The sequence below is a fragment of the Prionailurus bengalensis genome, chromosome C2 (genome assembly GCF_016509475.1).
Source record: "Prionailurus bengalensis isolate Pbe53 chromosome C2, Fcat_Pben_1.1_paternal_pri, whole genome shotgun sequence".
In the NCBI taxonomy this organism is placed as follows: Eukaryota; Metazoa; Chordata; class Mammalia; order Carnivora; family Felidae; genus Prionailurus; species Prionailurus bengalensis.
Window position 1 is genome coordinate 109,178,005 of NC_057350.1, and position 27,345 is coordinate 109,205,349.

Genomic DNA, 27,345 nt, shown 5'->3' on the forward strand with positions numbered 1-27,345 from the left:
GAAAAGAAATCTAAGTTCATTTTCCTTTTAGGTTCTGCAGATTAACAGGAACTCTATGGTTCATAAGGTAAACTTTAATTCAATTCAAGCCTATTTCACAGGCATCTAAAGAAATATGCCCATTCCAGATGTTAAGCAGACTGGCATGGTCAGACATGGATCAGATGTTCAGTGTTGCCCGTTGAACTGTGTAGAAACAAGGAAATCCATAGTTTGGAGATTCTTCAAGGGTTCTACTTGAATATGCGGTGTCTACACACTTGCTTTCCTTTCTAGCTTGAAAAACAAATGTTGCCTTCAACGATGGCCACTCTTTCCCTATATAATTTTCCACCTTCTCGGCAGACCTCTCAGTCATAATTTAAGACATGTCTGTTTATTTTTATAAGGATTGTGCTGTATTAGAATAATCCATGTGGCTGCACCTCGCATTATGAAACATGGTTATCCTGAGTGGGTGATTTCAGTTTAGTATGAACATGGAACACTGGGAAGGAATCTGTGGTGAATCCATCAAGAAATTTAATCTTTAACTGAAAAAGTCATAAGTTATCTTTTTAAAATAAAAGTTCAGATAACTGGGTTTAACATTTGCCATTCATTAAAAAGTTTTAAGCAGTACTTTCTCAGATTATTTTCCTCTTCTACTCCTAAAATAATGATAGTGGGTTTGTGTTTTGAATCATATAACAAAACTGTCATTCATCTGGAGGACAAACATACACTAAGACATAACCTTTGCCTGTAAAAGTATACAGTTTATGTAATCTTACAATTTGACTTACCACACTATCATATTTTTTCATATAAGATACTAAGAAAATTTGATCTGCTAAATTTTAATCCTGGAAAAAATTGGGGCTTCAAGAGTATTTGTGGAATGGCTGAATGAATAGAATTTCAAAGCTTAATAAGAACTTGGGATTCTAAATGGCTATAATAAACCTATTAGTGAAATTTCTACCTTCTTCTTGTGAATCCAAGAAGCATGTTGTTCCTAATTGGCTTTAAGTGAAGGACCTTGAGCTCACTGAAACGGTCTTTCATATGAATTTTTTAAAAACTGCATTATGTACAAGACAAGCTCATTTTATATACTCTGTAAACCAGCTCAGGTGGCCAAAGTCACCCAGCATTCAAGTGGCCTGAATTGTACATGAATTGAACTTCTGTCTTGTCTTCTAAGAACACTTAAAAATATATATATTATATATATTAAAAATAATATATTATATATATAATTTATTGTCAGTAATATATAATATATATAAATTATATAAATATATATGTATATAAATATTTATATAAATACATATTTATATAAATATTTATATATAAATTTTTAAATTTATAAATAAATATATAAATATATATCAATTATATATATATAATTCATTGTCAAGTTAGCTAATAAACAATATATACAGTGTGCTCTTGGCTTTGGGAGTAGATTCCCCTGATTTATCGCTTACATACAACACTCAGTGCTCATCCCAACAAGTGTTCTCCTCAATGCCCATCACCCATTTTCCCCTCGCCTCTGCACCCCCCCGTCAACCCTCAGTTTGTTCTCTGTATTTAAGAGTGTCTTAGGTTTTGCCTTCCTCTCTGTTTGAAAGTATTTTTCCCCCTTCCCTTCCCCATGGTCTTCTGTTAAGTTTCTCAAATTCCACATATAAGTGAAAACATATAGTATCTGTTTTTTTCGAACTGACTTGTTTCACTTAGCATAATACTCTCCAGTTCCATCCACGTTGCTGCAAATGGCAAGATTTCATTCTTTCTCATTGTCACATGATATTCCATTATATATATAAACCACATCTTCTTTATCCATTCATCAGTTGATGGACATTTGGGCTCAAAGAACACTTTTTAAATTTAATGTGCATATGAATCTCCGATGTTCAATAAAGTCACCTTCATCACAAAACAAATACCAATGAAATCCAAGGATAATGATTTGTAAACCTCTTCAAATTTTATTTGAGGCCTAGGAATCTAATGTACACTCCCCCCCACCTTTTTTTTCTGCAAAATTCACTCAATTCCCTGATATCAGCCTGCCTAGAAATATCCTTTCAGCTGACTCTTTTGGACTCATGAACATCTTTCTCTTAGGCTGAAACTATGACCTGCAAAATAAACAGTAACAACATACTAATAAATAATCCCAATTCTTTCTCAGTCTCAAAAGTTTGAAATGTGTTAAAGTTTGAATCTGGGTCATTTTGAATTTTCAGCTGAACTGGTTTATCCATCCTGAGAGATTAGTTCCTAAGAGAATTCCTGACTTCTTTAAAGGGACAGAGAATTTAAGGTTTTTCTGTTACGTTGTCTGGGGCTTGCAGAAAACTGATTTAAAAAAGAGAATTTTGAAATTATGAACACACTGGTAAATACTGAAGCAATGGAGATGCAGTAAAAAGCACAGCGGCTTCCTCCATTCTTTCTTTCCTTGATTTTATATTCTCGTTGATTGCCATCCTGTACCATTTTCTGAATCTCTTTTTTAATCGATTTGGGTTAGATTAAAAAGAAAAGAGAAACAAGAACTTTCCAGGCAGCACACCGCTGCCTTGTTTTTCTGCTTAGTACAACAAGCTTACACGAGTTACTTCTCTTTGGGAGGGGGCAGTTATTTCTTATGGACAGGTTTCACGGTAGATGACTCAAGTCACGGGGGCAAGACTAGAGCAGGAATAGTAACAGTTTTAAGAGGCAGGCTGGATTTTACTTTGCAAGGTCAAAGTGGGCATTATGGCCTGAGAAGGGATTTAGTTTGGTTTAGGAATGTGAAAGCTTTCTCTAGTGCTAGAATGTACTTATTCCTTGTGGCAGCCTTAGAACGTTACTTGGTAAAAGGGGCCCTTAACCATGATATGAAGACTAACAGTGGTACTGTTAAGAATGATGACATAATGACAAAAATAACATTTATTAAGTGCTTATTATGTGATGGATATTGTGCTCAATGTGAATTCTCTAAAATCAGTTTCTGTATAGTAATGTTGTAAGTAGGAATATTTATAGCCCTTTGTATAATCAAGAAGATGGAGGCTTAGTAAGGTTGAATAACTTGCACAAAGTCCCCTAGCTCCTAAATGACATAGTTGAAACTTGAACCACTGTTTGTCTGGTTTCAAAGCCCAATGCTTAGAAATATATTAAAAATTAGTTAGTGAGGGGCGCCTGGGTGGTGCAGTCGGTTAAGCGTCCGACTTCAGCCAGGTCACGATCTCGCGGTCCGTGAGTTTGAGCCCCGCGTCAGGCTCTGGGCTGATGGCTCAGAGCCTGGAGCCTGTTTCAGATTCTGTGTCTCCCTCTCTCTCTGCCCCTCCCCCGTTCATGCTCTGTCTCTCTCTGTCCCAAAAATAAATAAACGTTGAAAAAAAAAAATTAAAAAAAAAAAATTAGTGAGAAATACCAAACTCATACAAACACTTTGCAAGTGTCAAACACTTTGGAAACAACTGAATGATATATTTATTACTGTTAACAAATTTATATATAATTTATAATTATATACATATATAATTATAAATTATATATATTAACTATATACACATGTAATTAATATATAAATTATACATATTAATTATATATGTGTTATGTATATAATATATAAATTTATATATAATTTATATAAATATATAGAGTATAATTTTATATATTTATAATTTTATATAAATATATTATATATAAATATATGGATTATATATAAATTATAAATATATAAAAATTTGTATATATATAAATTTGTATGCATATACATTTATATATATATATATATTATTATTATTATTATTATTATATAGATTCTCCAAGATCTGGCTTAAAAAACTTTCTATTTTGTTCAATTTTTAATTTTTTAATTTTTATATTTTTAAAGTAATCTCTATATCCAATGTGGAGCTCTAACTCATAACGCTGAGATCAGGAGGGACATACTCTACTGAATGAGCCAGCCAGTCGCTCCAGAAGTCTTCTTTTTAAATTAAATGACTGAATACCAAAACTATTTTTTTTTTCCCCTAGTGGAAGTCCAAGATCTTTCCAATAGTTCTCTTTACACATTAATAAAGAACTCCAGTTTCTAAATTGGGATGAATGTCTTCACATTAGATATTATTCTTCAGATTAGGTTCATGGGGAGGGAAAAAACTTTATAATGAAATGAGAGCCTGGAAGAAAATATTTGCAACATATGTAACTGACAGAAGTGAACATTATTAATATACAAAAAGCTCCTAAAAATTAATAAGATCAAGACAAACAACTCAAAAGAAAAACAGCTTAAGAATACGAAAAGTTAATTCTCAGAGAAAGCACAAAATTATAAAAAGTAGCTCAAATTCATTAATAAATAAATGTATAACTAAACAAATAAATTAACTCATCCATCGGATTGGTATATTCCTTTTTAGAAAATAATTTAAAATACGCATTCTTCTTTGACCTAATAATGCTGTCTCCAGTATCGATCACATTTACATAAGGACAGCCATTTGTATGATATTCTGTAATACCAAAACCAAGAAATAACCTGCAAATCATGTGTACATGTGCATGTGTATGTGGGTGTGTATATGTCTAAAATGTATTTCAATTATAGAAAAAAGTAAACTTTTGGTTAATATGTATAGCTTGATTCCATTGGTTTCATACCTATGTTTTTGTATTTATAAGTAAGTGTGGATAGATAGATAGATAGATAGATAGATCGATCAATTTAACTGTGGGAATAAGTTGGGAGGACAGGTACCAGACTGTCACACTGTGAGATGAGATGAGGTAAGGAAAAGGAGGACTTCTTTATTATTTTTAAAATGCTGAGATTAGAGAGTATTTCATGTTTTTATTGACTTTGGCATTTCATAAATGAAACTAATTATAAAAAGAAGAAAAATCATCTGTCTTAATAATTAATCAGGAACCTAAAGTATAAAAATCTTGTATTTATACAGCTCCATCTAACATCTTTCTCTTATTGCAAAAGGTAGAAGTGTAACAGTTTTTGTAATACATAGACAAACAAGAAATACATAAAAATTCCTCACAATTCTTATAGTCTTCCCAATGAAGTAGAGTAGTACTCTACTACGTAAGAGTTCTAGAAGACTGTACTATTTCCTGTTCATTTCCAGGCTCTACAAAGTTTTTAGTACAATTACAAAAGCAATGCCTCTCTGAATCAGTTACAAATCCCTTACAAATGCACTGAAAATAATAAAGTATCTGGGAATAAAGTTAACTAAGGAGGTAAAGACCTATGCTCCAAAAACCATAATACACTGATGAAAAAAACTGAAGATGACACAAACAAATGTAAACATACTGCATACTCAGTAATTGGGAGAAAAATTTTGTTAAAATGTCCACACTACCAAAGCAATCTATACACTAATGCAATCCCTATCAAAACACCAACTGCATTTTTCACAGAACTAGAACAAATAATCCTAAAGCTTGTATGGACCCACTAAAGATCCTGAATAGCCAAAGTCGTCTTGAAAGAGAAGGACAAACTGGAGGTATCACAATCCCAGATTTCAAGATATACTACAAAGCTGTAGTAATCAAAACAGTATGGTACTGATACAAAAGTAGACATGGATATCAATAGAACAGAATAGAGAGCCCAGAAATAATTCCATGAATATATGGTCAATTAATCTATGACAAAGGAGGCAAGAATATGCAATGGAAAAAAGATAGTCTCTTAGACAAATGTCCAGTTTGGGAAAACTGGACAGCTACATATGAAGGAACGAAATTGGACTTTCTTACACAATAACAAATTCAAAATGAATTAAAGACCTAAATGTGAGCCCTGAAACTATAAAATGTAGAAGAACACGTAGGCAGTAATCAGTAATCTCTTTGACATCTGCCACAGAAACATTTTTCTACAGATGTCACCTTTGACAAAGGAAACAAAAGCAAAAATAAACTATTAGGACCACCCCAAAATAAAAAGCTTTTGTACAGCGAAAAAACCGCCAACAAAACAAAAGACAATTCTCTAGATGGGAGGAGATATTTGCCAATGATATATCCAATAAGGGGTTAATAGTCAAAATATATAAAGAATTTATACAGGGGCGCCTGGGTGGCTCAGTCGGTTAAGCGTCCAACTTCAGCTCAGGTCACGATCTCACGGTCCGTGAGTTTGAGCCCCGCGTCGGGCTCTGGGCTGATGGCTCAGAGCCTGGAGCCTGCTTCCCATTCTGTGTCTCCCTCTCTCTCTGCCCCTCCCCCGTTCATGCTCTGTCTCTCTCTGTCTCAAAAATAAATAAACGTTAAAAAAAATTAAAAAAAAAAAGAATTTATACAATTCAACACCAAATAAGACAAATATTCCAACTAAAAAATGGGCAGAAGACATGCACAGACATTTCCCCAAAGAATATAGGTAGATGGCCAACAGGCACATGAAAAAATACTCAACATCACTCATCAACAAGGAAATGCAAATCAAAGTCACAATGAGATACCACCTCATACCTGTCAGAATAGCTAAAATCAACAACACAAGAAACAACAGGCATTGCCCAGGATGTGAAGAAAGGGGAACTCTCTTGCACTGTTGGTGGGAATGCAAACTGGTGCAGCCACTCTGGAAAACAGCATGGAGGTTCCTCAAAGAATTAAAAATAGAATTACCATATCATCTAGTAATTCTACTCCCGGGTATTCACCCAAAGAATACAAAAACACTCATTTGAAAAGATACATGCACCACTATGTTTATTGCAGCATAATTTACAACAGCCACCATATGGACGCTCTCTGAGTATTCTTCCATAGATGAATGGATTAAGGAGAGGCTGTATATATATATACAATAGAACACTACACAGCTATGAAGAAAGAATGAAATCTTGCCATTTGCAACATGAATGGATCTAGAGGGCATCACGCTATGTGAAATAAGTCGGTCAGGGAAAGATGAATACCATACAATTTCATTCGTATGTGGAATTTAAGAAACAAAACAAATGTACACAGAAAGGCAAACCAAGAGACACACTCTTAAATATAGGGAACAAACTGGTGGTTACTAGAGGACAGGTGGGGGGAGGGATAGGTAAAATAGGCAAAGGGAATTAAGAATACACTTATCGTGATAAGCACCAAGTCATGTATGGAATTGCTGAATCACTATACTGTACATCTGAAACCAATAAAACACTGTATGCTAATTGAATTGTAATTAAAAACACAAAAATTTAAACTAAGGTAAAACTATCATCGCCTTAGCATATATCCACCCAAAACCTAGTATGTAGATATTCACAGCAGTATTATTCATAAGTCAAAAAATGAAAACAACCCAAATGTACATCAACATGAATGGATGTAACAAAATGATGAATGGATAAACAAAATGGGGCCTATCCATACAATGGAATTTTATTTGGCAGTAAAAATGATACGTTATGATACATGTTACAACATGAACATTATGCTAAGTGAAAAAAGCTAGTCACAAACGATTACACATTATATGATCTCATTCATATAAAATATCGAGAATTGGCAAATCTATAGAGACAAAAGTAGATTAGTGGTTACTTGGGGCTGTGGAGGAGGGTAGAGAGAGGGTGGGAACTGACTGCAAGTGGGTACTAGGAATTAGGAAATTTTTAAAATTGAATTTAGTGATGATCACACAACTCTGTTATGCTCAGAACCAGTGAATTGTACACTTTAAATGGGTGGACTTTTATGTTATATAAATTATATCTCAATTAAAACCTTTTAGAAAGTCTTAGGGAAGTGTTTTATTAATGTCAGCCTGGCTGTAAGGGAGAAGAGTTCTAGAAAATTTGCCCTTTTTCTTTGTGTTCTATTGTCTTCTCTGTATCACCACACTCCTACATTAAACCCCAGAGAGATTGTGGTTGATTATGATTCTTTTTATGGAAATTCCTCCCACCCCCCCCCCCACCCCCCACCCCCCACCCCCCGCCGCAATGGGTTTTGAACCCTTTTGGTTGATACCTTTCTGGAATCAGCAGCCCACAAATGAAGATAAAATGGAAGCAGCTGTACCTACCTTCGATAATATGTTTTCTTGACAGCCCTCTTTCCGTTTCAGCTCTAACAAGAAAGAAAAGCAAATGACTTTGAGTGGGGGTGTGCTTTCTCTTTCAAATTACTGTTTCAAAAGTACAGAGGAATACTCATTCTAGATTGAATTGCTAATTTTATACCCTGTTCTTGGCAAATTCTGTACTGCAGGCTGAGGAGAGAAGGCTGGTGGGCAACACACTGAGCCCCTTTTCTTTGGAGATCCAGGTGATGAATTAACCATGACGCTCATCACACAATATTAATAACTCAGCCATACACACCCCATCCACATATAACATGACACACAGCTCAGCCTTCCTACCTTGTTCTTAATCAATCCCCCCCCAAAAAACACCTTGACATAAGTTTGTGAGCTACTGATAACATTAGCTTTTCTGAGAAGGTAAGCAAATTTGGAAGTGCCTTTTGACTTTCAAAAGAAATCTAACAATTACTTTCTGTTAAAATGTGACGCAAGTCTTTCTTACATCAGTATCCTAAGAAGACAAACATTTAACCAGGACTTTTGTCTTCTCAGACAAGCTTCAAGATCTGGCCAATTAGAAAGAAATATGGTCCTTGTGTTTCAAAGTATTCATGAAATGTTTCTTCAACATCAATACCTTTGGCATCCTCTTTTTAAAACACAGTAGTTTACTCTTTGCCTTTGGTGATGTTTTATCTTTTATAAAAACATTGACGATTATTGTAGGTAGTACTTTACTATGTAACGACTCTTGCAGATTATCTTCCTCTCTGTTTCTTTCTAAAGCATAGGCAAGGTTTTAAGTACCACTGCACTAAGCAACAGCTACACGAATCAGGGCACAGACAATGTAAATCTGTATTTCTCATGGGCACCATGTTGCTTTATTTTTATATAGGTTCCGGTAGTAATAAAAATCTAAATTCCATCTTTCTGTCTTCATAGTCATCATAAACAGACTCAAAAACAGTAATAAAATATGAGTGTGTGTGTGTACACATACACATTTTGATTAGAAGACTCCAAAGGAGAGGTCCTCTGTCTCCAATTGTAACTATTCCCTCTCAATTATAGGGAGGCAAATAAGATTTGGTTGGTTTGTGTTTGTTTTTGTTTCTTTGTTAAGACTCCATAGTTGTGATTTCTACAAAAAGGTATATGAAACAGCTTGCTGTTTTCTTACATGTTTGTCAAAAAGGCCAGACTTCTAAGTTCTGTTGAATCATGTAAGTACCAGTTCAAACACCAGTAGATTCATCAGAGGCCAATTCATCTTGCGAAAATTGTTTGCATCCTACAACAGAGAAAGGACCTCTCTTTCATTTGCCTGCCAGTGAGTGATATAGTAGCTTCTGTTATTCTCCAAAAGGCGGTCCTTTTGATCAACACGTTTGGAGCCTTCTGCAAAAATGACCAGAGACAGGGGCGCCTGGGTGGCTCAGTTGGTTAGGCGTCCCACTTCGGCTCAGGTCATGATCTCACAGTTCGTGAGTTCGAGCCCCGCATCGGGCTCTGTGCTGACAGCTCAGAGCCTGGAGCCTGTTTCAGATTCTGTGTCTCCCTCTCTCTCTGCCCCTTCCCTACTCATGCTGTGTCTCTCTCTGTCTCAAAAATAAATAAACATTAAAAAATAATTTTAAAAAAAATGACCAGAGACGTACACGTGGGGTCAGACAAGATATTTTCATCTTTGCATTCCGTGGAAGTCTCTGACTTTTGGCAGATTTGAGTAGCTTTTCTCCTGGGATGCTATGTGCTTATTTTCTTTTCCCAAAATTTGAACTGTATTTTGGAAATGGTTCTTAGAATGAGGTTGGTATTTGAAAATCTCCGTGAATCACTTAGTAACAAGTGACCACTAACTTTCTTTGGGGCATCTTGCTAACATTGAATCCTAGGCTAATTGCCATTTCCTTCAGGGCAGGAAAAATACTCTTTCTCTCCAATCCAATTAATTTTAGTACATTAGATGTAAAATGGTTGCCCAAAAGGATAAAAGCATGAGCTACTAGTTGTCTCCTGTCAAGTAGGGAAAAGAAAAGGTATTTAACTTACTTTCCACCCCAGTAGAGTTTGGTTGTTATGACCAGGCTGGACCTCCTGTACGTTAGACAAACACACACAGAGAAATATTAAGTAAATTGCTGGTTATTGTACTGAGTCAGGATATTATAGCATTGGAAAGAATTTATCGTACCTCCCATTTAAAAAAAATTGGTAAAGTGGTAAATCTGTTCATTCGTGTCACTGAAATATGGGGACAAGGGGAAGGTGGTGAGTGGGGATGTGAAGTCAGATCCTAGGCGAAGAGGTTGAAGGGAAGTGACCTATACCTGGAGGGATAGGAGAAGGAGGCTGTGACACAAGCCACCGGTTCAGGGGGGGGTGTGGTGAAGAGGGTGAGTGGTAGACATGGAGGGGCAGAAATGGTAAATGAGAGGGTGAGTGAACTGGCATAAAGGATGGATTGCTTTAGTAGCACCAGCTAATACTTATTTAGCATCTGACATAACGTTGATTGAACGTGAGTTTTCCTGGGGCTAAATCCTCTGCCAAGGACCACGGGCCCTAGTGGCTCTGAGTTATTATGCTTTCCAACCATCACATTCACAGGCAGGAACTGATTGCATGGAAATATGAATGATAAAGTAAATTATAATAATCAATAAATAGGGATAAAATTTCTTTGAGTGTCCTATTAAATGGAAATGTTATTTTAGGAAAACAGTGCTAAAATTTTTAACGCAAGGTTTTAACCACTTTACTCCTAAGGGAATGAACCGCGGAAATCTTGTCAGCAAACTAATTGCCTTCTCAAAACCACACACAGGGCAGGAAATGGCAATCGTCTCGTCATGATGGTGGAATAAGAAACATGTCTTGAGACCTACAGCCATATGATTTAAAATCGGGAGGCAGATCTCAGTATAATTCAGTTTCTCCAAGTATGTAATTCAATTGAACTGGTCTAGGAAAAAAAATCCTTTGAGATTCAAAGGTTAAGACCGAACTTTGGGACTATTTGAAATAAGGCATTCATAATTCCATCAGCTGTAGAGCTGATGCCCTGGGGCCCGCAGGTATGAGAGCCTCGTAAGATTAATGATAACCAATGGGGAACAAGGGTGACAATTCCGACAGCTTAGCTGCAACAAGAAAAATTTGTAGGAAATGTCAGCAACCCCATCCCACTGAAGTTAATTCCCTGAAAAGTAATTTGAATCACTGTAATGGAAGCTCTACAGATACACGCATCTGGAGATTACACACCGCAGAAGGGCTGATGTACTTTCCAGGTTCATCCATCAACCTCACGATACCTAGTGTAGCGGCAATCTGCCCCGGGGGAGCCAGATCTCTGTTAGCAAACATTTTCACAGCTTCAACAAAAGGCTGGATGGAATATTATGAAAAATTAATGCAGTCCTCTCGATTATTCCGAGAGGCTGCACACTCTATGCAAATACCATCATGGACTTCTGTTTTCAAAGTTAGGCCTTCTGGAAAACGTTTGGGTGATGCGGGTGTGCACACTAACATGTAGGCTCAAAGAGCAAGAATAGACAGCAACCTGGCAGATGACCAGTGACCATCACGGAGGCATTTCCAGCAACTCTTCTGAGTGGGTGGAGAACGATAATGTGAGTATTTTATACCGATATAGCACAACTTTCAAAATACTCTGGCATACTTTATCTCACTTTCACAGTACAGCACTTCATGAACAGTTACGCCGTCCATTTTGCAGGTGGGGAAACTGAGACTCAGAGAAGTGAGGTAGCTGGCACAGTGGGCAAGTGGTGGTCCTGGGACTAGAAGCCAAGTGTGCCAGTTGAAATTGCTTTTATAGACTCCGTACTAGGATGATACGGTCTATCTTTCCACCAGCCTTGTAGGGGCAGCTGTGTGCTGATTTCAATATTCTGTAGCATGGTGACAGCTTGGGTTTTTATTTGCAAGACTGAAAGGCAGTTTGTAAAAAAAAAAAAAAAAAACATGTTAATCCGTTTTCCTGTAGGTGTATAATAGGCTCTGCAAACTGTGGAGAGTGATGGTTAGGTGCCCTCTGGGTGTTGAGGGGAAAGAGCTCCTGCACTGATGTTCCGCTCCTTCCTCAGGTGCTCTGTCAGCCTACACCTCGCTGCACAGCTCACCAGGGCTGTTAGTGGGCTCATCTCTAGGGTCTCTGTTTTGGGTTGAGTTGTGTCCCCTAAAAAGACATGGTAAAGTCCTAACCCCCAGTAGTACCTCAGAGAGTGAGCTTATTTGGAAATACGATCATTACAGATGTAATTAGTTAAATTAAGATGAGGTGATGAGGTTATACTGGAGTAGGGTGAGTCCTTAATCCAATATGACTGGTGTCCTTTTAAGAAGATGCACAGACACACATGAGGGGAGGACGCCATCTGATGACGGAGGCAGAGGTTGAGCGCAGGCCCAAGATTGCCCGCAAAAGCCAAAAGCTAGGAAGGGGCAAGGAAGGGTTCTATCCAGACTTACAGAAAGAGCAGGACACTGCTCAAACCTTGATGTTGCACTTCTGGCCTAGAGAACTGTGACAGAACACATATCTGAAGCCAGCACTTTGTTCCAGGAGCCCTAGGGAAGTGATTTCGGTGATGGACAGACCAGCCTTGTGAGTGGGAAGGTTACTCAGGCAAGGTGGAGGACTGGGCAGGAATATGAAAATTCTTCCATATTTAAGGGTGAATATCGTTTTTTCCTAATCCCCTTATAATCCCTGGAGTAGGGGAGGAGGAGAAAGAAGGGAGAGAAAGTAGGTCATTGAACTTCTTTTGTTCACATCTCCATAAACTTCTGGGTCTCCATTTCCACTAATACTACAGAGCTGTTGTTTATTTGGCCAATGGCAAATCTGCCAGACCAGAAGAGGACCCAGACTTGTTCCGTGGTCTTTGCCTGATTCTGTACTCCTGCCGGGGAAGAAGTGGCTGTCATGGTTGACACGCATAGTGAAATGGAGGGGGATTGCCGCCCCACGCCCCACAGAGGCAGCGTTCCTCTTTACCACTGGATACGAACACCATGGAATGGGATGCAACCCCTCAAGGACAGCAGATGAAGCACTTCCCTGAACGCCCAGATAATAGGGCTCCTGGCACACATCAGAGACGCGGGCTAATTGTGTTCAGATAAGAGAGCTTTGTGGTATTTATCACAAGGACTTCTCTTTTCATCACTTCTTTGCATCCAGAGTTGTCAATAAGATGAACAGTGAACATAAGTACATGTATATAATCAGCTCCCTATCAGCTGTCTTTCTTCACCAAATTATCACAAACAGTGGTGAGAAACCATGGAAATAACCCTTTCTTTTATGCATGAGTATCTCATGAACCTCCCCTCCTCTCTGCTCAACCCCATGGTAAGTCATTGTGATCAATGACTAGTCAATACTTACTAAAGCACAAATAATGAACTTGTTAGTATTTATTTCCAAACCACTATAAATCGTTTCTTCACCAAAAATTGACTTTTTTTTTTTTTACAGCCTTTTGTTTAGTTGTCATGCAATTTTATTTTTCCTTCTCTGGGACAAAATAATAACAGTCTTTTGAAAGAGAAGTACATGATTATGGTGAATGCATTACCTCCAGCCTTTCTTCTTGATGATGCTCCCCAGAATCACTTCAGCCCTGGAAGGGAAACAGATAATAGCTCAGGATACAATGTCCTGGAAACACAAGAGTCAATCCAAAAACACAAGAGCCATTCGTTGTTTGAACTCTCAGTGCCTACATGTCCTGAAAATAGAAGCTGCTCTCGGCTAGTAGCACAGTTTCCGCTGTTTCTGCTTGTGCCTGCAGAATCCTACTCCTGGAGCATTCCAGAAGCACCTGCCAAATCCTGACACACTGGCAGGAGACCGCCTGTGGTCCTGATACTAAGAAACAACAGAGTCACTTGGCAGTTCGGTGCTTTTGAACCGCTGATCCCATTTATAAATATCCTGCTTGGCGGAGTCCAGTGGGAGTCAAGGTTACCCTTCTAATTGCTGTGGTTTTCAATTGTGACCAGGGAGGACAATGAGACCTTGTCCTATTTAGATAGAAAATACGGATTCCCCCGAGATCTTGCAGGATGAAAAAACAAACAAACAAACAAACAAACAAAGCAAGCAAACAAAACAAACCATGTGGGTGTTTCGATGTCCCAAAGGCTAGGGCTGCAGATGCAGTGGCCCACATAGAGAATGTCCTGGGTTCTAGTGACAAGTGTTGCCACAGAAGGAAGGTGCAGGGAGATGTAGAGAAGTGTTCTTCCCGCCCCTACAGTGGGTCGTGGAGAGGTACAGCGAAGACATCTCCGCTGTCTTCTCCCCTCCACCTACCTGAGCCAGGACCCAAGGTTAAGGAGACTGAAGTTTTATTGTAGGTCCCTCCCGGTCAGATCAATGTTGTAAGAAGCAGGTGGGCTCTCAGAGGCTTTGTGAATGGGGACATAAATGGAATTAGCACTTTGTTCATTGGGGTCCTATAGATGGGGAATTGTCACTAAACACTGTTTATCTTAGCTGAAAGTTCTGTCTGTGTTGGAGTACCCAGCCTGGCATTAACCATGCTGCAGGGTAGCTATGGAGCATGCTCCAGACAGACATGCAGGGGACGTTACACCAGTGTTCTCTTCCCCAGCCCTCTGTTTCTGACACTGTCTTTTGCAACTTTGCATTTCATAGCGGGAACCTAGCTCAGTTGCACACTGGACAGTCAGTCAGTAATTAACCAGGACTGACTATCAATCATAGTAGAAATACAAACAGGACTTCCCTTTTCCAAACTTAGCAGGATTCAACAAAAGAAGAAAACACTGAGAAAGGCTCAGATGTGGGAAGGAGGAAGGCCTTATCAATTGTATTTCCTCTCCTTGGACTCAACAGAAAACATCAGGGACGTGGGCTCTGAACTTCCCCGATCGTCCTCAAACATAGATTTGCCGTTGAGAAGGAGGAAACCACGCAAGGACAACACAGATTGGGCAACGATGAACCTGATTCCTCGAGTCCAGCAGTTTGATTGTGCTCCTCGCCTGGAAGAAGGTGCTGGGGAGTGAGGCCTGTGGAGGATTAGGCGCCACAGTCCTGGTAGAAAATGGCAGAGCTGCTCAAACAGTCCTGGGAGCTACGTGAGTCAGTCTGTCTGTGTTGGCAGCAGGTGGCCAAGGTGCGCCAGTTCTGTTCTGAGACGTGCTTCTCGTGTCAGGACGTAGAGGGCATGAACCTTGAGGTCTCCCCAAGGGCACATTCCCCACATGGTGTGACGAGCAGTGAGCCCAGTGTCAGAGCCCGGAACCTGTTCTCAGGGCCGTGGGAAGGTTGTAGTTGGTGTGGCTTCTCCAGCAAGGCCCTTTTGCAGTCCTCTCTGTCCTCAGAATGGGGTCTGAAACGCCCTCTCACAAAATATACTAAATTTCTTGGCATCTTTGAGGACCCCTCCTTTAATCTCTGATCTACTTGTCATGCTAGGTGGAGGGATGGGCCTGCAGACAGGAAAAGCAGTCCCTGGTTCCCTGCAGAGAGGACGTCCCAGTTTCCCTGAAGGGTTGAGTAACTACGAGACATGGTTACGAAATAGCAAGACTAGCTTTTGAACAACTACACTGGAATCTGCTCCTTTATTTCCTCACTCCTATATCCAACTAATACTTCTTTTTTTAAAAAAAAAATGTTTATTATTTATTTTGGGGGGGGGGAGAAGGGACAGAGGGAGACAGCGAGAGAGAAGGAGAGAGAGAGTCCCAAGCAGGCTCTGCACTGTCAGCACAAGGCCCAACACGTGGCTTGAACTCACAAACCGTGAGATCATGACCTGAGCCAAAATCAAGAGTCGGACACTTAACTGACTAAGCCACCCAGGCATCCCTCCAACTAACATTTCTTGATCTTCACTGCCACCACTCTGGTCCCAGCCGCCTCTGCCCCTCAGGAAGGCTATGGCAATTGTTTGCAGTCCATTCTTCATACACGGGTCAAGGATAGGAAGGTTTGGGGTGGGGGGGGGTGGGCAGAAGGGGCCAGAGGCAGCCAATATCCCCAGCTCTGGTGAAGGGGCTAGTGGAAGGGAGAAAAGCAACACCACCAAAGCGTGTGGGAAGGGCAGACCCTTCTCACCAGCATGACAGCAATGGCCTGGGCAGATTCTTGGTGCCACAAATACCACGTGAGGGACACAAGGAGGCACTGACTCACTTTCCAGCAGCATAGACTTCAGCAGTATCGAAGAGATTAACCCCACTTTCGTAGGCAATTGTCATCAGCCGTTCGGCAACCTGCAAGAGGATGTAAAGGTCAGTCAGAAAAAAACAAATGTTTGCTAAACCTAGGAAGCAAGCAACGTTGAATCCTCTGGTGGTGTTTAAGAACACTGAAATCTCCCTCCTTGTTTTTATCAGTCGTAAAACAATGAGAAAAAAAAAAAAAGAAGATTCTACCAGCATATATAGGATAAAAGTATCCTTTCCCTCAGATAGAGACTGGGCACTACGGGAGACTTCCTTCAGTGCAGGGATTAGTCAGCCCTCAGGAGCATCGAGGTAAGGTGGATGGATTTGTGTTGCTCACTCTGCCCGGAAGATCTGGTCTGACAACATTCCCTGTGGCAGCATCATCTCTCTGACAAAGAGGGTCAGTTGTATCACCGGCGACTCCATTTCTCTTCTTCCTCCTTTCTCTCCAAGCTAATGGGTTTTGGCAGCTGGGTGACTCCTGACCTAAAAGCGTGTGCCTTTTTTCCTTGAGGCTTAGAGGACTGCGCTGATGAACCAGAGGCTAGACAGAGTCATGACTGTTGTAAAACTCACGCCACCCACAGCTGAGCAAAACCCCAGCCGCTGTCACAGAGCAACCAGCCAGCTGAATGGCACTGGGTACCCCGGGCCCCCACCCGTCAGCCTGCAGATATACCTCCAAGCATCTCGTTCCTTCCTTTGTGCTGCTGAGTGCAAGGGGCAGGCGTGACAGAAGAGTACAGGCGTCGCTAGAGACAACAGCTTGAGGGAGAGCTAGAGAGGGATAGCAGTGGAGAGGGGACATTTTCCCATTTTGCTGCTAGACTTATGGGCCAACTGAAAAATGACACATCTCACAAATAATTAAAATTGATTTTTCCATTATGTTTTTGATTGTGGGCTAAGGGTGCTTCATCAGCATTTCCAAGATAAACTGTTTTCCTGTTGTTTTTAAAATCGGCATATCAAGAAAATTATTAGGCTAGCAAAAAAGGGAGTCCATGCCAATCTTTTAGAGTAATAGCAGCAAAAATGTGATTACTGCTTTTAATTTGCTACCATTATGACATTTCTCCAAAGGAGAAATGGAAAGTTAAGACAAGTATAGTTTTTCCCATCGTGACTGCCCTACGTTTAGGAAATTACTGTGCTTATATCGTATGTTATCCTCGTGTTATGTCACACCACATACTAGCGGATTATTATTGGGAAAGAGGCCTTATATTATCTAGAGAGAAATTTTAAGATAAGATAAGGAATCCTGGATGGAAATTTGGACTAAGTAATGGCTGAAATGTTTCCCAACCATAAAGTTTAAAGACCTGAATGTGAAAGAATGAAGTCACTGACTTAACAAAAACTGTTTTCTGGCCTTGAGTGTACCACTTACTGGAGAAATGAACGTGGACAAGACCATTTGAGCTCTTTCTATTTCAGCTTTTTCATCTGCAAAAAGAGGACAATTCTGTTCAGGACCTCCAGGTAGCCAACAGGCCTCAGTAGAAGTAGACACCTCCCTTCCAACGTGGCATGGCGGGCCTGCAAATAAGTGGTTCCAGGGAAGGTCATGTGACACCTTTGGGCCAATGAGATGCAGGGACAGATATGCTGAGGCTTCTGGCAACATCTTTCCATGTTCTTACAGGGTTTCTAGAAGAACACCTTTTTCCCTAGAGTTGCTGTTCTGAGTAAGGCTTAGAATTTCTGCAGCTGTCTTACTACCTGAGGAGGATGTCGCTATACAAAGGAACACAGGGCCTTCCCAGGGAATCCCTGGGAAACGCAGTGAGGCCACTGATGGAGTCCACCCTGAAGCTTGCCCTATATCTACACTTCTAGTATGAAAATCAAAATACTTTTCCCATACTGGTTGAACCAATTTGACTTGAATTTATTGTTACCTACAATTCAAGAAACCCTCACTAGCTTATAGGTAAGAAAATCTAAGTAAAACTCTGAAAGTTAAGTGCTATAAGGTATTATTATTTACAGGAGTAACATCTCTCCTGGCTTTATGATGAAGCCAAATCATCTTTGGGGGGCACCTCACGGAATTATGTGTTGTGGTGTGTGGGTCCTTTTGATAATATCCCTGTCCAGTGGCTATTTAACACACAGGTGGATTCTCCCAGCAATAGGGATGTCATCACCTCCTGAGGCAGGACTCACGGTTGTGTCACTCAGCACATCACAACGTGGTCATTCTGGGATTCAAAATTTGTACCTGCTTTGTGCTGAGCTCACGTGAAGCAGAGAGAAGGCAGAAAAATCGGGAAGGTGTATTTATTGCTATTGGTCTGCATTTTTCCCACATGGAAATGGCTGAGCTCAGGCAAGTCAGCTGCTGGTGGGACTGTGGTCTCCCTGTACCTTCCTGTCTTCTCCTTGCTGGCATTCTCTCTGCAGGGACCTGAGGAAAGTCACAGCTCTTCTTTGGAAGGACACTAGCCATTTGTCTGGTCTGCATCTGAGGTGAGGGCCTGTGCAGCCATTCATGATAGTGTCATTGTGCAGTTTTTAGAACGGTAATTTTGAAATGATGTATTTCAGAGCCCAGCCTAGCACACTCTGACCTGGGCAAGCTGGGCTCGTGGTAGCAGAGAGCAGATGCTGTAAAGGGGAGGGCAAACGTGAAAGGGGAAATGGTGCCCTTAACGGTTGGCCCCTCTGCTCCTAAAGCGAAGATATTTTTGTCTGTTTCTCCTCTCAGTACTGTAACAGGAAGGAGAAGGTGCTGCACGTGCTGGATACGGTGGACTATTAATTTGAGATCCCCCTCCCTGTCACCTACGTTCTATGTGACTTGAGCCTGTGGCCACTGTGTTGATATTTGTGGACTTGCCTCTGTGCTCCACACACCCTACCTGATGCCAGTCAGAGGGCCCCATAATGAACCCGGTGATGGCCACCCAGATCCTCCTTCAGAACAGAAGGACTTCTCCCCCTCACTGCTAGGAGTGTTGCCATCAGATGGCCTGCAGCTGTCGGTTCTCTCTGGAAATTGCACTTGGCTAAGCACGGCTGCCTAGCCCAAGGTGAGACCTGCTTCCCAGGGCGGCCTCTCTCCAATGATTGGTCAAACAAAGGATACAAATGCTCAGTCCTCTTGTCCCAACCTGGGACAACTTTGCAGGGCCATCTCAGCGTTGGGGCTCCCCATGGGGTCAGGTGTGGTCATTGTTGAGACTGCATCATGGCCCAACTTTCTAGTAACGGTTCTGTATGCTAATCTCCAGTGCAGTCTGCCTTCCAAAGCATCCTCCCCATGACAACCTCTCTGTGGCGACCTAGGCCCAATACTGGGGACATGCATTCAGACAGAGGAGAATGTGCAGATAAGACTCTACCCCTCCCCGCCCCGAATCTGTTAAAAAAACACTGGTGACCTTGGGAGCTGTAGAAAAGACCCTCTGTTCCCCCGAGCTTCTCCTTAGGAATGATAGTAAGAACTACCTTTATAAAGAGCTGGTTCGGGGCCAGGCACCGGGCTGAACACTTCACAGGTATCGTCTCATTAATCTTAATCACAATCCTGCTGAGTAGGGGCTCTCCCCTGCAGTTTATGGATGTGGCAACTGTTAGTAAATGTTAGTAAATCTGGTGGCAGAGTGGGCTGGATCCCACTGAGCGTATCCACTCAGACATGCTATCCCAGACTCCTCAGTGGTGCGCAGGCAGGCAAAAAAGGATCAGAGGGACTTGAGGACAGTGTCCTTGGGGGGTTATTGCTGTTCAAGGCCTGCATGACTCACTTGTGCCAAAAAGACATTCCTTAAACGCGGTGATAAGAATATCACTTTGGTAAGCCCTGTTTTGAACGTACAAACCAAGATTTAAAGGAATTTTACAGTAAATAAACTATTACAGCTGCCATTATTGGGTGTCTGCTACCTACGAGTCAAAGGGCTATATAAACATCTCATATGTGGAACATGGTTAGTCCTTTCAACAAACCTCCAATGTAAACTTTATCATCCCACTTTACATCAGAGGGACTGAGGCTCAGAGAGGTTGGATTAACTTGTCCAAGCCAGGGTGACCAACTGTCTTTTTTTGTCCAGGACTGAGAGGTCCCATGCTAATAAGGCAAAGTTCCTACAAACTAGAACCAGTTGGTCATGGTAGGTGGAGCTAAAACACACACACACACACACACACACACACACACACACACACACACCAGCAATGAAATCTTTCCATAAAGCTACTAAATATTAATTGCAAATTGGTTTGTTCTCTAACAATTGAACCTGCACATATAATAGATAGATAGCCCCAAGGGCTATTAATAGTCTAAATGTGAAAAATACAAGGAGATAAAACTGAAAATAATCTTTGATTCAGTCTTAACCACTTCGCGTGATTGAAACATTATCCTTATAAAATGCCAGGACCCCAGGAAGAAGACTCCCACTGTACAGCTTTACATTTTCTTTGATCAGCAATATGGAAGCCAAAAGTAACTTACCTCATCTGAAATTTGACCTCCAAATGTCACCCATGTTCCTAGAAAATAAATATTTGCACATTATTTATAATCATTTTTCTCTTTAAAAATTATTTACTTATTTATTTATTTTAAGAGAGACAGAGAGAACGACTGGGGGAGTGGCAGAGAGAGAGAGAAGGAGCGAGAGAATCCCAAGCGGGCTCCACATCGTCAGCACGGAGCCCGTTGTGGGGCTCAAACCCATGGACCGTGAGATCATGACCTGAGCCAAAACCAAGAGTCAGATGTGTAACTGACTGAGCCATCCAAGGTACTGAACATTTTTCTAATATTATATAATATTATATATAATTTTTCTTGCAACAGGGCTACTTCAGTTGGTTGTTCACAAAGGTATCTGGATAAGGGGCACACGGGGTTCCTGGATGAAGTCCAGCCGCCCTCCTCCCCTTGGGAAATACTCCAGCAGGGGTCTGCATCCCTCTGGAGGAAGGGCTGTCTTTCTTCACCCAAAGGCCCCATCTATGCTATGGCAGCCCTGTCCTACAAAACACTTTTTCTTCTGCTACGGGACCATGAAGGCTAGTGTGCAAGAGTGCAGGGCAACCAAGCCCATTTTGGCTACACATGCATTGTCGCGGAAGCCACCAGTTCAGAAGGCACAAGGGAAAAGGTACACGAGGCCACCATTTCTGAACACGAAGGTGAGACCTTGCGTTATGGTTCTTCCCTTCTTTACCCCCAACAAAGGACTCTGTTTTGTGTTCCCTATTACTTTTCCAAAGGTATCCTCTCAGATGTCCTTCCTCTCCATGCTTTCAAGCCCCAAAAGGTGACACTTAAGCACCTTCTCTGTTTGAGCCTGTTACTCCAGGGTGGAAATCTCCATCGGTTTGGGGATGGAGTCAAGAGCTGGAGTGAGGACTGGGAAGGCAGGGCGAGAGAGGCATAATCAGCAGCCAAAGATCTGCATTTAAAAGCAAGAGGGGGGCACCTGGGTGGCTCAGTTGGTTAAGCTCTGACTTTGGCTCAGGTCATGATCTCACGGTCTGTGAGATCGAGCCCCGTGTCAGGCTCTGTGCTGACAGCTCGGAGCCTGACACCTGCTTGGGATTCTGCGTCTCCCTCTCTCTGTTCATTCCCTGCTTGCACACGTTCTCTCTCAAAAATAAATAAAGATTAAGAGCAAGAGGGAAGCAGACTTAGTGGGCTCTCCCCACACCAGTCTACAGTCACCGCAACCATTCATTCCCTCTTTGATCCGTTTTTTGTCTTTAGCCCGAATTGCATGCCTGGCAAAGGCATTGCACCCAAATGCTGGGGACGGTGAGATGATCGACCTAGTTCCTCCCTCTCAGGAGCTCACAGTTGACAATAGCACAAGGCTAAACCCAGGCGAACACAAGGCAGGAAGGGAGGGAGTGCTCTACTAGACTGGTGGGAGGTGGCAGTCAAGAAAGACTTCTTGGAAGAGGTGACATTTTGGTTGAGCTGCACGGGAGGTTACTGAATGATGAAGGAAGGAACAGGCATTCCCAGGGAAAGCCAGAGGGCAGAAGCATCAGTGTGTGCTGACAAGCTGTGGCGGGCCATTCCACAGAGTGAGGAGACGTGATGCAGACAGGCAGGGGGGCAAGAGCGAGAGCCAGGGCACAAGTGGCATGTGTGGGGCATACAAAGACATGTGTCTGAAATCTTTGGTTCTGCATTTCCTAACAGCGAGAGCCCCCATGCTCACACCTCACAAATGGTCACAGGAATCCGAGAAACGTGTATACTTTGATCTCTGATCATTTCATAAGCTTCCAAGACAGTTTTATCATCCCTACTTCCAGATAAGGAATCCAACATCAGTCAATCTATTAAGTGAAATATGCAGGACTTCCCAGACAGGCCTGGCTTCAAGAAGGGTATCCTTTTCACTGCATCGCGCGGCCTCATGAGAATACTTCCGAATTAATTACCGCATTTGGATTCCACACTCCACAGAAACACGCCGATATCATCGGACCTTTTCTCTTCTTTGTTCTCAGGGACTATGAATTATTTTCCTGTCCCACCCTCCATCCCCGGAGGTTCCAAATGCTTGCAGACTTGTTGTGTCTGGCTAGAACAATGTCGACCTGCTTGGTATTTTAATATATTTTGAATAAGGTACCATTATTTAAATAATTAGGAAATTTTCCTTTAAAATGTCTGATTTCCAGTTTCTCTGAACCACAGAAGACTAGTGTCCCCACAAGGCAGACATGCCCTGAACAGTGCCCTCTGTGTAAGGGTTATGCCCTCCCTAGGTAGCGAGCACCCACACACCTTCCTTTGCATCCAACATTGGAATCAAATAGCAGTTATTTACTACTACACATTTACTGCTATTTTTCTTACTGTAAAATTAAGAAAAAGATGAGCTTGTGCATCTTCTAACAAAGAGAGTTGAGTATAAAAAAAGAAAGATAGGAGCGCACTTTTTGTGGGGGTTGGAGGGGTTGGATGCGAAGAATATCCAAACAGAGACTGTGCGCCCAGAAAAATTACAACTTAAGGCACCATAATAAAACCAGCCATGACGGGTGCACAGAAAAGATGGGCGCTGAAAAACTTAATGGATTGAAGAAACGGTCGCGTGTGTTTTCCAACAAGAAGAAAATAAGCGATCTCCTGTGAAATGTAATTCTCAATTAAAGAAAAAAATCGCCTGGGCATCAAAACCTTTTTACAGACAAATGCTTTTATAAGAGTTTCTTTTGAATGCAGCAGAAGTCCAGAGCATAAACAAGCGTTTGCAAACGTTAGTGTAACCAGAAACATTGTAGCTCAGCATGTTCAAACTAGGGTTGAGAACTTTCAGGGTAAGTTCAGTCACTGGTGGTACTTTCTACTGTAGCAAATGAGAACGTGGATGTAAGAGCAGACCTTTAGCTGTATTTATTTGTGATGCGGGGAGAATTTTGGAGGGGTCTGAGAACTTTTAGACAAGGAGTCCCTGAAAGGCAAAACATCGGGAAATGGCTTCTGTGGTACTGAGGTCTCAGACCAATGGAGGTAGAACACACTATTCCCAGCTATGAGTGTTACCGCAAGATGAGGCTCCCGCAGAGGGGAGGGCTGATGTTGGATCTTCAAGCAACAGACTGGAGGTGGCACTATTTTGTAAGGGCACTATACATAAGTCCATTAATTTCAGCACTCATTAGGAATTGCTTTGGGCTACAAAGCTGAAATGGGACAAGTAATTAGTACCACGGATTAGCTAGTCTTCTGTATCTTTGAGCAAAATCAGGTCAGTGTTGGGTTGATAAATTTGCTGGCTTACTTGTGCTGTGAAACTGAAAGAGATTTCTTGTAACTGTTCATGTCATCAGAGGGAAAAGTCCTAGCTCCACTCAGCAGCAAAGACTGGCCCAAAGTTGCAAGCTTCTTACTGATATTACAACCCATTTACACCTTTTGAATATTTCTCTACAGGGCTATTTGCAAGTATTTGTACAAAGGTCTCGTTTGTTTCTCTCAGTCCCGATCACGTAAGAGTCTTTGGGAAATTCATTTGTTTAGGAATAATGTGGTCCACTTGCCCATGTTGAAATCAGTTTCCAGAAATGAAAATAATAGCTTGAAATTCATTTTCCACAACTGGGCCATTGAATACTGGCTTACAAACTTTATGAAAAGAAACCACCATTATTCAGCTTACCTTCCTTGGTTAATTTTTGATAGCACAAATGAAGGGCTGTCATTTAAAATTCTCGAGCAATAGTACAAAATGGTACTGAAGACTGAATATGATAATGTTGAAAACTGGGATTGCACACACATCTTGGAGATCACCTTACTGGTAACCATCATTTACAAAGATGCGATCCATATTGGGAGAGCCTATGTTTAGAAGAAGCTTTATTCCAAAATAAATCTGAAAACAACTACCTACCACTCCCAGTTGAAGTATTTAAGGCTACATTCTATATATCATGGTGAAAAGGTATAGGGTCTGATTGACATTTTGGTTCAGAAGAAGTAGGTGTCACGCTTCCGATTTCAAATCAAAGCAGTAATGAATTATGAAAAAAAATAGCAATAAATGTTTTTCTTTTTCAGTTAGTTAAAACATCTTAATATAAGTAGAATATGGGCATCACATATATATTTACACTCAGTTACATGCCTACACTATAACTTAGCAAAAACAGAGTTTGGTTCTATTTCGGGGACTTGGTTATTCTTATATTCAGCTTACTTAGTTCAGGTATGCTACCTCTCTGGTCCTTCAGACATTTCCTACCCATTTATCTTATAGTTATTTGCTGACAAACTTCTACATCTTTTACAAGGAAGTAAGCTATCTGAGGGTTAGGATTTTATTCCATTCATCTTATGTCCACAGCCCTAGAACAGAAGAAGTGAGTCAGTCCTTAGAGGATGGTCAGTAAGTTTTGGTGAAATTGGATGTAATTGCCTCTTTGCTGGTAATCCACAAAAATACTGGGATAGTTTCCCACCAAACAAACATGTTTGTTTTGACTTACAGAAACATGAGTAATGCTTGTCAACAGCTCTTCTAGTCCTTGGGTGATTGATATATTTCTCCCTGACCCCAGGAGCCCAGCTAGCCAGGCCCCCTCCCGGAGAAGGGCAAGGGAAGGCCCTTCTCCCTGGCTGCAGGGCCTCCAGTGAGGAGGGGGTGACCCAGTGCAGGCAGAGTTCACCAGCCACCCCCAATGAAGACCTACCACTTACCAATAGGGTGAATTCCTTTCTGATGGGGAGCTATCAAGCAGCATCCTTCAGACAGGAGAATGCTGCTTGTACGATTTTATTCTTTACTGCTCCTCTCCAGAAAATATAAGGTGGTTTATTAGTTAATGTCATTCTCAGAAACCCTCTGTGACAAGTTTCTTAATCATTTTTCTGCTTCTAATGAGAACATGCCTTCTCGAGACCTAGAATGGTGTATGATTACTTCACTGTGAAATCTTAAATTAGTGGGATGTTACTTAGAAGATAACTTTACTAAACTGACACTTGTTATTTCTAACCTTTTACAAGCAGAGTATAAAGAGAACTTTGAACTGTTATTATGTCTTCTGATGAAACTCCTTGATACATCAAGGAACATATGCTTTGAAAATCTGTTTGTATCCGGAGCACACAGCTATGATGGCATAGAAAAATTACTGAACTGTAAAAAAAAAGAAAACTTCCTTTGCACATGTATCCATGCACACACATAACCACACACACACCCTATCTTGGTTACTTGGTTGCTTTGCTGGTGGTTTACAGGGTAATTGCTTGTTATTCATTCAGGAAACATGTTTATCATTTAAATAACCTCCTTGCTTGAGTAGGCAGAGATATTTCGACATTTAGAATGTAATAATGTTTTCAAGTAGGCTACCTCCCTTTAAAATATACATCATCCTAGTGCCCTCATTACAAGCAGGATATTAACATTGGTACAGTTAAATTGTAGACCCTTTCTGAAGTTCAGTGTCTATTTCTGTCCCAGCGTCCTACACAGGATCCAGCATTGCATTTAGGCATCACGTCTCCTTGGTCTCCTCTGATCTGTGACAGCTCTTGAGTCTTCCCTTGTCTTTCACGACCTTGATGTTTCTCAAGAGTCCCAATCAAGTACTTGTAGAATGTCCCTCAATTTGCGTTTGAGTCACTTTAAGGTTATAGATTTGGTGACCTCCTTTTCTATATTGCAGTTTGACCTGCTTATGGCCTGGATTTTTTTTTTATAACTATCAGGAAAGGAATCTATAAATGCAATTGTAATATTTATTATGTCACAGGTAATTTTTCTGTTCTCTCTCATTCAGCTAGTATTTATTGAGTATACCATGTGGAAGGCATTATACCTAAATGATCAGTATGCAACAGTGAACAAAACTAAAAATTACTTCTGGAGTAGATTTATGAGGAAAGACAAAATAATAAGAAAAAATAAATATGCAGTACTTATTTATGAATGTTAATTTTATAAGGCAATAAAACATAAAATACATAGTGTTTACTGACGACCGTTAAAGAGAGTCATTTTTATAAGGCAGGGATGCGGTATATGAAATGTCAGGGGGTGAGCCTTGAGATTTTAGATAGGGTAGTCTGATAAAGTTCGCAAAGAAAGTGATTTTGGAGAAAAGATGCAAAGAAAGTGGATGAGCTCACCGTGCAGCCGTCTGAAGGCAGCGTTCCGGTCTCAGGGTGAATAATGGAGAAGGGGGCTCGCTTGCCTTTTCGAGGTCAGTGAGGAGGCCAGTACGGTCAGAGAAGAAAAAGTAAGGTCCGAGAAGTCAGAGAGAACAGATCACGTGGGGTCATGTCAGTCTTAGGAAGGACCCTGGACAGGCCAATACCAACAGAGAAGTGACACAGTCTGACCCTTCTCAAAGTGGAGCATCTGTGGTAGGGAGGTCACAGCTCTGAGGCTAAGTCTGAAACACAAGCACCAGCTGGAAGGCTGTTGTGAAAATCCAGGTGAGACAGGACAATGGTTGTGGGTCTGAGGTGGTAGTAGTAGCAAGGATGGGAGAAGTACTTGAATTTTGGATAGACTTTGAAGGACAGCCAATAGGATTGG

The 27,345-nt window shown here is 41.1% G+C and overlaps 1 protein-coding gene across 5 annotated transcripts in view; it reads right to left on the reverse strand.

Moving 5' to 3' along the window:
* Positions 1 to 27,345, reverse strand: part of KCNAB1 (potassium voltage-gated channel subfamily A regulatory beta subunit 1) — a 422,904-nt gene that overhangs the window by 66,417 nt on the left and 329,142 nt on the right. For all 5 annotated transcript variants that reach the window (XM_043595055.1, XM_043595052.1, XM_043595053.1 and 2 more), the window contains exons 3-7: positions 20,781 to 20,818; positions 16,275 to 16,354; positions 13,681 to 13,725; positions 10,121 to 10,165; positions 8,063 to 8,106 (exon numbers count right to left, since the gene is read on the reverse strand). In XM_043595055.1, the coding sequence (XP_043450990.1) occupies positions 8,063 to 8,106; positions 10,121 to 10,165; positions 13,681 to 13,725; positions 16,275 to 16,354; positions 20,781 to 20,818 (252 nt within the window). The remainder of the gene's footprint in view (positions 1 to 8,062; positions 8,107 to 10,120; positions 10,166 to 13,680; positions 13,726 to 16,274; positions 16,355 to 20,780; positions 20,819 to 27,345) is intronic.